This window comes from Bombus affinis, unplaced genomic scaffold (genome assembly GCF_024516045.1).
Source record: "Bombus affinis isolate iyBomAffi1 unplaced genomic scaffold, iyBomAffi1.2 ctg00000059.1, whole genome shotgun sequence".
In the NCBI taxonomy this organism is placed as follows: domain Eukaryota; kingdom Metazoa; phylum Arthropoda; class Insecta; order Hymenoptera; family Apidae; genus Bombus; species Bombus affinis.
Window position 1 is genome coordinate 2053239 of NW_026108820.1, and position 14151 is coordinate 2067389.

The 14151-nt window shown below is 36.3% G+C and overlaps 2 protein-coding genes across 12 annotated transcripts in view; one reads left to right on the forward strand and one right to left on the reverse strand.

Moving 5' to 3' along the window:
• Positions 1 to 13709, reverse strand: part of LOC126926830 (A disintegrin and metalloproteinase with thrombospondin motifs 3-like) — a 305556-nt gene extending 291847 nt beyond the window's left edge. The window contains exons 1-2 of the mRNA XM_050743221.1: positions 13609 to 13709; positions 12830 to 12954 (exon numbers count right to left, since the gene is read on the reverse strand). The gene's annotated coding sequence lies outside the window, so the exon portion shown is untranslated. The remainder of the gene's footprint in view (positions 1 to 12829; positions 12955 to 13608) is intronic.
• LOC126926795 (uncharacterized) overlaps positions 1 to 14151 on the forward strand; it is a 336576-nt gene that overhangs the window by 9281 nt on the left and 313144 nt on the right. For 4 of the 11 annotated variants that reach the window (XR_007714869.1, XR_007714870.1, XR_007714868.1 and 1 more), the window contains exons 1-2: positions 1626 to 2172; positions 3832 to 4072. Coding sequence is in view for 5 of the 11 variants with exons in the window: in XM_050743147.1 (XP_050599104.1) it covers positions 1786 to 2172; positions 3832 to 4047 (603 nt within the window). In the remaining 6 variants the exon portion in view is untranslated. Of the gene's footprint in view, positions 1 to 868; positions 3080 to 3831; positions 4614 to 6917; positions 7066 to 14151 lie in introns of those variants that run through there. The other 7 variants (XM_050743147.1, XR_007714872.1, XM_050743149.1 and 4 more) reach the window with 7 other exon arrangements.

Consider the following 14151-nt stretch of genomic DNA (forward strand, 5'->3'; position numbering starts at 1 on the left):
CGAACACAAGGAGACGGGTAAGCCTATGGACAACCTAGAACACCTAAATAACCTACAAAAAATAGAGGTAAGCCAACTTATAGAGAGATGTATTTGCTAAACACAATGTGGGAACCAGGAAATCACAAGAAGCTTCTATTAAGCTAATCGAAAATAAATACATATCAAAGAAACCATACAGATGTAGCATTCCAGATCAGAGAGAAATAGAACTCCAGATTACGAAACTACTAGAACACGATCTCATAGAGGAATCAAGTTCACCATTTGCAGCACCAGTGACACTAGCCTTTAAAAAAGAGTCGAATCGTAGAGATAGACTATGTATTGATTTCAGAGAGATAAACAAAATTGTAGTTCCGGAACCACAACCATTCCCAAGAATTGAAGATATCATAGTCAAAGCGGGAAATTGCCATTTCTTCTCAACGTTTGACATTAATTCGGCGTTCTGGTCAAAGAGGCGATTCAGTACTGGCAGCATTGGTTAATCGGTAGATACTTCACTGTCCTTTCAGACCATAAACCGTTGGAATCAATGAGAATCAAAGCAAGAACCGATGAAACTTTAGGAGACCTGATGCACTACTTATCGCAGTACGACTTCAAAATCATCTACTCACCAGGAAAACACAACATAGAGGCAGTCGCGCTATCCAGGAACCCCGTCTTAGAAAGTTTTGAGAACGAAGGAGAGGTTTTGAAAGTAGCGAATATTATAAAAAAACAAGACATAATCCGAGATCAGAAAGAAAACAGAGAAGATATTAAAAATACGAAAGACCTTATAAAAAAATCAGAGATTTTTTTTAAAAATATTAAAGGACGCCAACGTATATTCGTCTCACAAGAGTTTAGTTTAGGCGAGCATATCATAAAGACGGTGCATGATTTCTTTGGCCATGTTGGAAGGAATCACATATTGAAAAAAATCCGACCCTTTTATTATTTCAAAAATATGGACCGAATTGTCGACAAATTCTGCAAACAATGCGAAACCTGCATTAGGAATAAAAGCAGAACGAGAAGACCGATCGGGCTTATGTGGAGACTAGGACCAGCGAGGAAACCGTTTGAAATAATGTCATTCGATACGGTCCGAGGTTTTTCCAACAACAACTCACCAAAGAAGTATATGCATATACTCATAAATCACTTTTCAAGGGCTGTTTTTATGTCCACATCGAAAACACAACGCGCGGAAGATATCATAAAACTTATAAACTCGACAGGAGAAACTGACTCCATAAAAATTATCCTTGCAGACCGATACCCAGCGATGACATCCAAGGAAATTCAAGAGTACGCGAGAGAGAAAAACATTAAATTAATTTTCACCTCGACAGACTGTCCATCCTCCAATGGACTAAACGAGAGGGTAAATCAAACATTAGTAAACAGAATCAGATGCAAGATCAATTCGAAAAAAAAAAGGAAACTGGACAAAGATCGCAGAAAAAAGCGTAGAAGAATACAATCACACCAGACACAGTGTAACGGGATTTGCCCCAAATCACTTACTGTATGGGAAAATGATCGAAATCATCCCTAAGGGAATAACAGAGAAGAAGATAAACTTAAAAAGAGACAGAGAAGAAGCATTTAAAATCTCAGCAAGAAATTTCGAAATCAGCAAACAAAAATATGACAAAAAAAGACGAGAACACGAGTTTAAAATTGGTGATACGGTCTTCACCCACAACGGAAACAGAATGAATAGAAATAAGCTGGAAGAAATTAGGAAAGGACCTTTCAAAATTTTGAGAAAGATTTCAAACTCTATATATGAAGTGGATAACGGTAACCGGAGATCTGAAGGGAATTTCTTCAAACTGGCCCGGAAAAACGACCGAACAGAAAGGAAGTCGATCGAAGAGCTTCCGTTCCAACAGCTTCGACGTGTCGACATTGCACGGAGCTAAAAGTAAGCTTAGCGGATCCTCGAAAGCCGCTATTTCGACCTTTATGGCACCGTCGAATTGGTTCACGAAGAGACACCAACCGATGTCGAAGAAGCCGGAAGATTTAGTAACGGCCAGTTTAAGTCTCAAGTTCGATAAATCGAAGGTAGTGAAGGCGGTGAAGGAAACGTTGGGTAAAAAGTCCCCTAATAGCGAGGTCAAACACAAAGTCGTATGGGACAACACTAGTGGAACCAAAGTGGACGCTCAGGTAAGTTGTATTTCTCGTTACGATATCGTTTCTTGTTTAAGAGCCATCGTAGGTGAAAGGGGGAATGAAAAAGAAAATCGTAAATCGTAAAATCTCTTCCAGAGAATGCACTTTATCGTAAAAATTAATAAAGTCAACAACAACGTGAAATTAAATAATTGTTGTTTGATATTCTGTATTATCGATATAGGTGAAACGTGGAGAAGATAATTTGCAATCATTGCGGACAATATCGCAGTGACATTATTATCAATCGGTAATATTAAAGATAAAATTCATATGGGATGAAAACAGAGCGTCAAAAGTGGTTATTTTCCGATCTTCTTGCGAAGGGAAAAATGTTTAAGAACGGCTCTCAGCAAGGAATAAAAAATGTTATTACAGTTCCATTTTCGTGTTCGTTTTTTTTCTACATGATCCATGTGAAATAATTCTTCAGATGCTCTGCTGGTAAATGAATCGACGTTTGTAATAGAGGAAATATGAAGTACAGCGAGATCGTTGTTGACTATTGTTCTACACCGATATCGACAAAATAATTCTTCGACAACTCTATTGATAAATCAATTGTAGTTTGAAATCAAACGAATCTGAAGTACCATCAGTTTGTTGCTACGAGAACAATAGTCACCAACGATCTCGCAGTAATTCGGATTCGTTCGATTTTAAACTTCAATTGTTTTACCGACAGAATCTCTGAATAATTATTTTGCTGGTAAATTCTGTTGGTATATCGATTAGAGTTTGGAATCGAGCAAGTACGAAGTACAAGATGGCTATTGTTCTCCAGTAGCAACAGTCTGATAGTATTTCAGATTCGCTTGATTTCAAACTTAGTTCCTTTGGTTTAATTACTGATTTATCAGCTGGATCAAAATTTAAAGAAAATGAAGATCAAGTGTAGCGCGTAAGTTTGACCTCTGCTTAATTTTTTCATCTCTACACTCATCTTTTTCAACTTCCATGTCACATTTCGTATAAATGCTAATAATTCTTTGTTTTTTTTTTGATAAATTCTCTTAAACGTCGCACAAGAATTTTTCGTTCGCGAGGAGGTGCAAAAATGGCCACTTTTTGACTTAGGTCAAAATTTGCAAATTTGGGGTTAGCCCCAACTTAACCACACTTTTAATCCAACATGAATTTTATTTTAATATTACTGACCTCTGATGGTGGATCTGCGATACTGTACTTAATGATTGTAAACTATCTTATCGACTTCTCATCTATATTAATAATATAGAAATGTTAAATATTATTTTGAATATTAGGAATATTAAATAACAGTTAAATACTTAAATATATGTTATTTGATTTGTTTTAGAACGAAGCTCATTCTCTGGAGTGAAACCTTTAGTTTCTCTTTCTTACGCGATAAAGGAGAGGTGCAAGGATTTAAATATTTATAACATTATGACCTTTATTCTTTAAGCATGAAAATATTTTAAATACAAGCATATAAATATTACATATAAATATTTCTATTTACATATACATCAAGTAAATTTACATGTACATTTTCATCTTGGTAAAAAGAACGTGTAAATTATCGTATTTACTATTACGTATTTTAACGCGAAATCTCGTTTCATAAAAATTTTCATTCAAATACGTAAATACATAATATTCATAAATTTATAAGAACAATTTTGTCCGTAGGTATTTGGTAGCGCAATTGAGAAGATGTTAACGGCGGAAAAGGGAAACGATACGGGGGCTTCCGGGTCGAGCGGAAAGCCCTCGGTATCTCCGAACAAACCAATGTCAGGCAAAGTGACAAATTGGTTTTCAAATACCAAGAATCAAAATCGGAATCAGACGGAATCCAGCGAACCGTCTCTCTGTTCTTCCCTAAAGGACCTATTCAAGAAGTAATGGGGAAGAACAAATGCTAATAAATGTTAAGTGTCTCTAGTTTAATTAACACTTCTTTATCTTTATCTTTATTAACACTTATTTATTTAAGAATTTATTCAGAGATTAACACGACCTAATAGATGACTGACAATCTGGTGTAATTCAAATTAACGAGCTATACTTTCCTTGTATTTTCTTATTGCTATACCTCTACAATATTCTTTTATCGTATCTGTCGATTTTAATCTCACATAAATATCTAATAAATGTGTATACAGTAGTTGACGAAAATATTAGATAGAAGATTTTTGCGAATATATATTATGTGTGTTAGTGTTTTTCTTCACTTCACTTCAATGTAACGAGACGTGTCTATCATGATTACACCGGTAAAAATTGAGACTAATTTGGAAATATATATATGGAAGCTAGAAGATGCTTATTGCAGACGTACACATAGCAAAAAACTAATGTACAATGTAAAGAGTATTTTTAAACATATGATTGATTACGGGTAAAAATGCTCCTACTAAAAATATTGTGACTTATTTATACAATACATAATTAACTGTCCAAATACCGATGGTAATCAATAAGCATCTTATAATTCCTATTTACATTTGTTTCAAAAGCTTCTTTCGTTTCATAAGGAAATAATAGATGCACGACACTTTTTGTTTTATATTATTCTATCGATTTATGTATGATCTATTTTGTAGTAATAGAACAAAACGAAAGAAACTTTTGAGACAGCCTAATGCATCTTGAAATTCATGAAAAGCTTCAACAAAATATTCATGGAAAGTTTCTGTAAGCGTCCGAGTACTTTCGTGAGCCGTTATATGTATAATAATTCGTTACAATGTTAGTGATAGCTTGGAAAGTGAACTATTTTTATTATACATCTTTTTACTTTCCATATTACGCTCATAGATACTCTAAAACGCCGCGATACTAACTCTTATCTATCATGTTTACGAATGCCTATAATTTGTGAAACCGCTTCTGATTTTACGGAAATTTTGCAGTTGCTTGATGAATGAAACAGATTTGTTAAGAGAATCACATGTTATAGATACCTGAACTGTGATTTATTTAATATATCTTTTCTGATTTGTTATCCTGCAACATTTCCATGTTTTACGAAGCTTTAAATTAAATTTCACAAGTTTATTTTCCTTAAGCTAAAGACGATGCTGGTGAAATATTTATTTCTGAAGTAAAAAGTAAAAATATAGCTTACATATTGCTTGTATTTAATCATGTATTACGATTAATCCTGTTGCGATACTCGTATATTTCAGTTAGGCTCTGGTTTTAGTAAACAAGAAAGATTTATAATATCTTAAGAGGATGTTTAGCATGAAATCATGCTAATAAGAAGTTTTTCATGTTTTTCTTCAGGCTTAAAATATTTTTTAATGTTGTGAAAAAATTGGGTTGAAAATGAATAAAAGGGTGCAACAGGGTATTTAAACAAACTAATGTCTCTTATATGAATAAGTCGAGTGATATGCTGTAAATTATTTTCACAAAAAGACACCCATTTTTATTATTGTTTTCTAAACAAAATTCAATATGATTTGTTATACCTGTAATAGGAAGTTTCTTTAACTAACATTTAGTTATCGATCCTATTTTTATTGAAGTTTAACAATACTGTTCAATGTTAATAATTATTAATTTATAAGTGAAGGGTAATTCCAACGAAGAAAGATATCATTTGCAAACAAATAGTTTCAGATGAAATCAGCATTGGTACTGTAAATTTAAGATATTATAAATCTAATATGTATTGTATCGCAAAGCGGGATTCATGATGAAAAATTAAATATAAAAGTCCATGAAATTTCGCAAATTTAAACATCTCAGTTGATACAGCTTTAATAAATGTGGACAAAAGTTTAGTCTATCTTTATATTTAAATAACGCATGATATTTAATTCTACAGTATAATTAAACAAAGATTCGAAGCTGAAAATTTCGAAATATAATTGAACAATATATCGTACAATAAATGTTATATGATGTTCTGTAAAGGAGAATTGCATTTTTATGAAGAGGATCAAACATAAAAGAGATTTTTGTTGAACGATACGACCGTTTCGAAATTCCATTTTGATCTTGTGTATGTATAGTGTATCTCGTACAAAAGATATTACAACAAGCGTCCAGTCATAATGTGAAACATTAATCAAAATTTCTAATCTCGAGTGTTTCAAGCCCCAGAACTCATCTTAATAAATATAAGAAGGACAGATTAAATTCAATCTTATTTTTCTAATTTTCTCGTTAATAATTAAATATGAGCATCAATCAATCAATAGTTCATAATGCACGGTATAATGCGTGTATAACATTCATCTGATTTCAATTAACTTACGTTTAAGCAAAATAATTATTCGAACTAGTTTATCATTCACATTATTACACATTTTAATTGTATATATATCTAGTACAACATAGAAAGGATGTTTTAGGATTATGAGTATTCCTTTAATTTTTAAGAAGAACAATAAGTATGCATAGTATTTCTTTTATCTCATATTCTAATTTCACCACATTGAATTTTCTAAAGAAAGATGATCTATTTATTTTAGATAACGCAAATCCTTTATTTTAGATATGCAAAGTCAAATATATTTTTGTCAATAAAGACACAAAAAATCTTAGATGTCTAAATGTCAGCTTTAAGAACAGTAGACTTGCCTGCCTTCAAACTTAAATGTCCTTTCCAGTAGTAAAACTTAAAATGACATTAACAACGGCAGTAATATTTACGCCTACAGATGGAGGATATTAGACTTCGATTAAAATACAAGTAGCTCAATAAATATGAGTCTAAGTACGATGGTTAAAGAATAACGATTCGTCATTCTTTATTCCAGCGCTTAATGCTATCCTTCTTTCAACAAATACAATCCTAGAACAATGCCGCTGAAGAGAAATGTTATGCGTGAATTTATTTGCCTTTGCGGGACGAAGGTTTATTAAATTATTAAATGAAAATATTAAATGAAAATGAATATGTATAATTGTGTGTATAAAAATTGATATATGTATGTATGTATAAAATATATATATGTATGTATATATATATATATATATATATGTCGGGTTGGCGTTAAGATTAGAGTTAGGGATAAGGGCGTGAAACGAATCCCTATTGGCGCTAGACGTGATCGTTATGCAATAGAGGAGATATTTACTAGTGCAAATATGACTATGATGGAATTGGACAAGTAATCGCGATAATTAGATACTCGAGAAGCAAATGACGATGATCCTAGGCTCAATAACGAATCCGCGGTCAACGGGATGACGAACTTTACCCTTCGTTAGCGTCTAAGTTACACTGTATGTTAGAGCAAGGGGCAATTATTACGTATACGAAAGACAGGTCGATTGCCGATGAGATCGCACTAGAGTGAGTGGCTCTCCGTCGCGGTGACGCTGTCGAAGAAATCTATGATGGGTGTGCCTAAGGGAACGAGATCTCGGAGTCGTCATCGACTCCAGTCGAAGGTTCGGTGCGCATATCGAGATGGTGTGTAATAGAGTCGACATGTTAATGGGAGCCCTTAGGGGAATTCTACCCAACATCAACGGGCCGCCCAGCTTGGCTCGTAGGCTCTACTACAACGTGTGGGAGTCCATCGTAACTTACGGAGCACAGGTGTGGGCTAGAGCAGCGAATACCGATAAGAACAGGAAAAAGCTGAAACGAGCACAACGAACGGCCCTGTGCATAACAACGCCGGCATACCGTACCGTCTCCCACGCGGCACTTTGCGTGTTGACCGGGAATCTCCCGATTTACATAAAGATAAAGATGCTCGGAGAGACCTACGAGAGGAACAAGATCCATGGGTCCAGGATTGGCACGGATGACGGCTGCAAGCTGAAGGAGGAACTGGAGGCGATTCGCAAGAAGGCCCAAGAGGACTGGCAGAAGGAGTGGAACAACCACAAAAAGGAAAATATCACAAAGAAATTAATACCGAGTGCGCTGCTATTTACTAAAAAGAAGATGGACATCGATCACCACACCATGCAGCTGCTAACCGGGCATGGGAGCTTCGGTGTCTATAGGAAAAGGATTGGCAAGGACAGCGACAGCAACTGTCTCGACTGTGTAGACCCGAACGACGGTGCAGAGCACGCCCTCTTCGCGTGCCCGAAGTGGACGGACAGAAGGATCGAGCTGGAGAACGCTCTGGGCGGGAAGATAGACGTGGGCAATCTGATCGCCACGTTGACCGCCAAGAACGAGAGCTGGAATAAATTCAGGCAATTCTGCAAGACCGTCATGTGTCACAGGAGGGTGACAGCGAGGGCCTGGGAAGAGGCAAGGAGGAGAACGAGCGAAACAACAACTACGTGAAGCAATGAGGGCAAGAACACGAAACAACGAAAAACCGCAGAAGGAGACCAGTCCAGTATTCTGAACTGGCTGAGAGGACGACATGAGCAGTAACTGCCCGAAGAAGTAGATACAACGGGGCACGAAAGGACAACCCTGATGACTGCCGACAGGTTTTACCGGGGTTGTCTGCCCTCTAAGCGGAGGAAGAAGGAGGAGGGGTTTTTAGTGGGTATGGCAACGACAACCGACCGACTCCCACATAACCCAGTGATGCGGGTCACTGGGCACGCGTAATAGCATTTTCCCCTCCCCACGCAAAAAAAAAAAAAAAAAAAAAGGGCACGAGATCATCGGATTCGCGGAGAAAAGTCTCCGTTCGAAGGGTGTGGGAAATTGACGTTGCTGTTAATTGGTCAATTTCCATGTTGGTGGTTAGAGAAAGATATTAGCTGTCCTTGGGAAAAGTTGCTAGCGGGAAGCGTCGTTCGTGGAAGGATAGATTTCTCTTATCTTCCCATAGTTGGGTCACAGGCTATTTGTCTATTTGAAAGACTTTGTATAATTGAAACTTAATATTCGTAGCCGGTCCTCGCGCAGCTAAACATATACTGTGAAGATGCGTTGGCATCTGGCAATCATCTTACCCGAAGGACAAAGTCTGCGTGTGGCGAGCCACGGGGCAGAAACCATTGAAACGTTTACCGTCGTGCCCTGTCCCAAGTATTTCTTTTAAGAAGAGCTATAGAATTACTTCATGCCTTTGTTAGACAAAACGTTCATCCCTTTGACCGCGGCTACGTTCGGCGACTGATTGTCGCCTCACTATCATAAATCTCAAATAAATACAGTCGGATCGAATGACAACAGTTTCTTAATACGGCTATGGTGAAATCTAAATTTCAATACTAGGGGTCTTCCCAAAGTTCCAAAGGGAACGTTCCGGTGTTCTTTCATCTCCGACATATATATATATATATATATTATTATTATAATGACTTATTTTAATAATGACTTAATTTGTATAGTAAAAACAGCTAAAATCTCATGTAAGATTGTTGGGATGTTACGTGATATTTCTGTTGCATCATTGATTATCGTTATACTTTGAAAAATAATTAAGGAAGCGAACAATGCGTGGACGATTATGGCAGTTTTATTAATAAACGAACGTTTAGTAGAGAATATGGATTTATTGGATAAGTAAATGTTTCATTAAATGTAACTGCTACATGCAGAATAATATGTTGTTACATGTATGAACTAAAGTTGATGTAATACTCATATTGTATTTATGGTTTCAAAGAATTAATAAAATCTGCTGAGATTCAAACGTATACTCTCCCTTTTATTCTATGAGAATTAAACATTTAGAAGATTTTATGAAAATGCACTAAAAAACAATCAGAAGCATCTGTTTCTCCTCTTTTTTTTCTTTTTTTTTTTTTTTAAATATGTTGATTGCCACGCGATTTTTATACTTATTTTGACTTGGATAGATAGATTAAAGCGTACCATACCAAGACATTTCATTCTTGCAAAATATTCTAGTCTATTTGCGTACGTGCTCATAATCTTGGCTGATAACCGCCATTCGCTATATACATCATTGGTATCGACGTCAAAGGATTAACACAGACAAATACACAATCCATACAATCCGATTTGATTGATTTTAGATCTTGCATCAAACAGATCTCTATATAAACAGATAATTTCTGATTCTAAACATTTGTATCGCTTCTTCTTCCGCTTTTAAATCCTCTACAAACGCCTTTTATAGTCGTTCAACTTTTCAGCTCACAGAAAAGAACATTACGCGTATTCCTAGCAATCGCCCAAAGACTCGAACGTGTGCTTCGATAAAGCTCGCTTAACTTTCATCGACACATCGATAACTTTGCGTTCCAAGATGTTATTACGCCCTAGAATCCCTAACATAATTTTAGAACCAGAATTTCTGTGCAAAACAATTCCATCGCTTTGTCACGCTTAACGGCTCAATCATCGAAACATGTATCATAACGCACGAATTATGATAAAAAAGAAACTGTCTTTCGAATAAAAGCAATCCGTTTGCCAGGTGCGCTTAAGGATGTACAGGACGTCGACGGAGCAAGTGTACGAAATACAGCCGCTGGAGGGTAACAGTTCCGCTCAACGTTACACTCAACAGCCGAAACAACGATTCTCTGAAATGCCTACTCCGTCGGTTTCGCCGACGTCTTCTCTCCGAAAGCGCGTCTCGGAACTGCCAAGAGCCGCGAGTGCATCCGTTTCCGGTGCTGCGGGCATTGTCTGCTCTAATACGGATCTGAGATCGATCCTAAGCTCGTTAGCGTCTTCCGCGACGGAAATCAACCGATGCGGCGAGGAAGCGCCGAGTTCGCGGGACGGTAGCAAATCAAACTGGCCCGGAAAAACGACCGAACAGAAAGGAAGTCGATCGAAGAGCTTCCGTTCCAACAGCTTCGACGTGTCGACATTGCACGGAGCTAAAAGTAAGCCTAGCGGATCCTCGAAAGCCGCTATTTCGACCTTTATGGCACCGTCGAATTGGTTCACGAAGAGACACCAACCGATGTCGAAGAAGCCGGAAGATTTAGTAACGGCCAGTTTAAGTCTCAAGTTCGATAAATCGAAGGTAGTGAAGGCGGTGAAGGAAACGTTGGGTAAAAAGTCCCCTAATAGCGAGGTCAAACACAAAGTCGTATGGGACAACACTAGTGGAACCAAAGTGGACGCTCAGCTAAGTTGTATTTCTCGTTACGATATCGTTTCTTGTTTAAGAGCCATCGTAGGTGAAAGGAGGAATGCAAGAACGCACATAATACGCAAAAATCTATGGCAGATTCAAAGTACAGTACTCGTTGTGATATTCGGTAAAGATAATAAGTTCTCCTATGGAGATTTCATTTTTCAAATTATTCTCGTAAAAGTACGTATTTGCATAAATAAATAGCACACGGTCTCTGCGTAAATACCCAGGCCAGTTATAAATATTTCAGTTTGCCAACGATATCCCAACATGTGGGACACTCACATGTGTGCTACTTCGTGAGCGATGATAAAGGCGCTGGTCAAGCCTTCGTCTCGATTTAACGCGCACGATCTCGAAGGACCTCCTATATCTAATCGCGTCAACCATACAGCAACATCGTGATTTACGTCCTTCGAGGACAGCATCTTTCTGTTCCATTTGTTCACGTTCTCGAGAGATCGTCTGGCATCGCCACGGCGGACCTACGACAACGTTTAATATTTTCTTAATAAAAGCTAGCAAATATTACGAATATATTATATTTATTATTACATCATGCATTATATACTATATATAAATATTCGTCAATGATAATAAATATATGTGCAAGTAATCGTGTTGTTGATTGTAATCAAATGTAACTTGTAACGCTATTAGTATTTTAATCTTCCTGAAAAATGTTGAAATGTTGATTCAACAGCAGAGAAGAATAGCAGAAAAAGAAAAGTAAAAGGAATCGCAAGTGTCGTATATCAATGATATTATCATAGGTCTATAACATTAAATTAAGATTCTTAAGAGATGAAAAAGGTTTAATAGTCGATTATACAGATATTTCGGATACACGATAAATGCGAGGTTTGTCAATGATCCGTGAAAATTGTTTGTTTGGAAATTTGTTTCCAAGGGATCGTTCACGGTTGTCCAATTTAACAAAATGGAACTCGTTGCATTTTATCGACCTAAAACGTCATGCGCAGATATTTTGACCTATATAATTTATATACCATACACTGTACAGATAAGTAGAAAATAAAATAATTGACACTCGCATATGCGTATCTCAGATAGTTACTACTTTAGTTAAATGATTTAATTTAATGGAAATCGCTTACCATAACGTCTCGTTTTTCCGCGTATAAAATCATTCGTACGATCACTAGAATCATGTTGGATTCGAGCGATGGGTCCATGTAAATTGCACTGACCTAGGATTAAAATACGTACGAAAATGTAACAGGCGTTAAAACAGTATTACAGCCTTACAAATAAATTATTATTCAAAACTCTCGTAAATACATCGTATCTTATATAATTTTCCTAAAAAATTAATTTTATTCGTTATATTTATCTTAGGAAATGTACGTTATTAATCTCAACAGCATTGGAAAACCAATTACCGAATGGCTGAAATTAATCGATTACAAAATTCCATTACGGATAAATTATTTGCAGAACTCTTTAAAAGATACGTGTAAGCTTTGAACAGTGTAAACAGAAAATACAGAGCTTCCATCCGAGTATACGATCGAGATGTTTGAAAGCAAGTAGCGTACCTTGAAAATACAGAGATACGCATAACTCTGCCCTATGTTTCCCGGTTGCTCGCGTACATATGTAGGAGAAGGTATTCTATATCTAAGTATAATAACAGAATTTCGTTTGGTATTACTTACGATGTTTAAAAGAGCCAAGATATATTGCTGTACTCGAATTCCATGAAAATCTACCACGGAGTAATCAGCAGCTATTCCAAGCTCTAGCCATCGTGGCGGCGAATCCTTAGCAGTTGGTCTTTTCTCTAGAAATGACTTATCTTAGAAATCGACTTATCTTCAACGAAATTAGAAAGTCTACTCGACTCGACTTGATAGCTTAAACGCATGATTATTAAAAGCATAAATTAATATCTACGAGCAAGTATTCGTGGAATAATTATTATGATATAAATAATTATTTCAAAAGTATAATTTCAAAAATATCAATTCGGTATCACCGTGAATTTCATCCTGCAAATTTCTTTAAAATTCTTGACAAATTTTGGTAAACGTATTCCTCCAGCAAATTTGTCTATTTTTCTATTTTTTTACATTAAATTAGGCAAGATAGATAAAGATTCGTGCAATGGACAATATACATATGTGTAATAGACAGGGAATAATAAAATAAATTAAAAACAGCGAAATATAGATGAACGTGTAGAAGATCAAGCGAGAGTGGAACGCAATAGGGAGAATAATTGTAAACCGAGTTCCTTTTAAGGCTGAAGATAAGCTATTCTTATATTACATGCTGTTATTATTACTTTTGTACACGATAGATTGGAATATCAGTACAATTTCTTTCTTTCAGTAATATTCGATGATTCGTTAATTTATTAACCGCTATATTGTACGTGGTAAGTAAAAAAGCAACGATTGTACAAGAATGGCATTTGGAAAAATATTTGACTTACTTGATAATCTGTTCCTTTGCCATTTAGGACCAGAGAAGTATCCAATTTCCTCGGGATTTGTTATTTTATATAGGTTGGGGTTGATAATCAATCTCGGATCCACTCGGATTGGTTATCACACCTTTTATTTTCTCTCTTATACAAAACACCAAATCACACAGCAAACGTTTAAACTCTCCCAATGCGTCTTAGCAATTAAGGCGTGGTCGACTCCTATGACAAAAGAGCGTCGTTAGGAGTCGTACCAACACAACCCTAGTAACCTTTTAGTAACTAGCGGTCATACCAACTGAGCATTTCTCAACAGGATTTACGTCGATCGATAATTCTTCCACTATTGTATCGTTGTATTCTGTGGAGACATCGTCTTTTTCATCGTACAGAATCAATTTCTCAGCTTCTGGGTATTCCACGTCGAAGACGTCACCGGAAAGATTATAAAATCCCTGAACATCGTGGCTTAAGGAATCGCGTTTGCTTCGTTTCGACTTTCTCTTACTTTCTTCAACTTCGAATTTATTCGATTTCCCTGTAACCGAATTA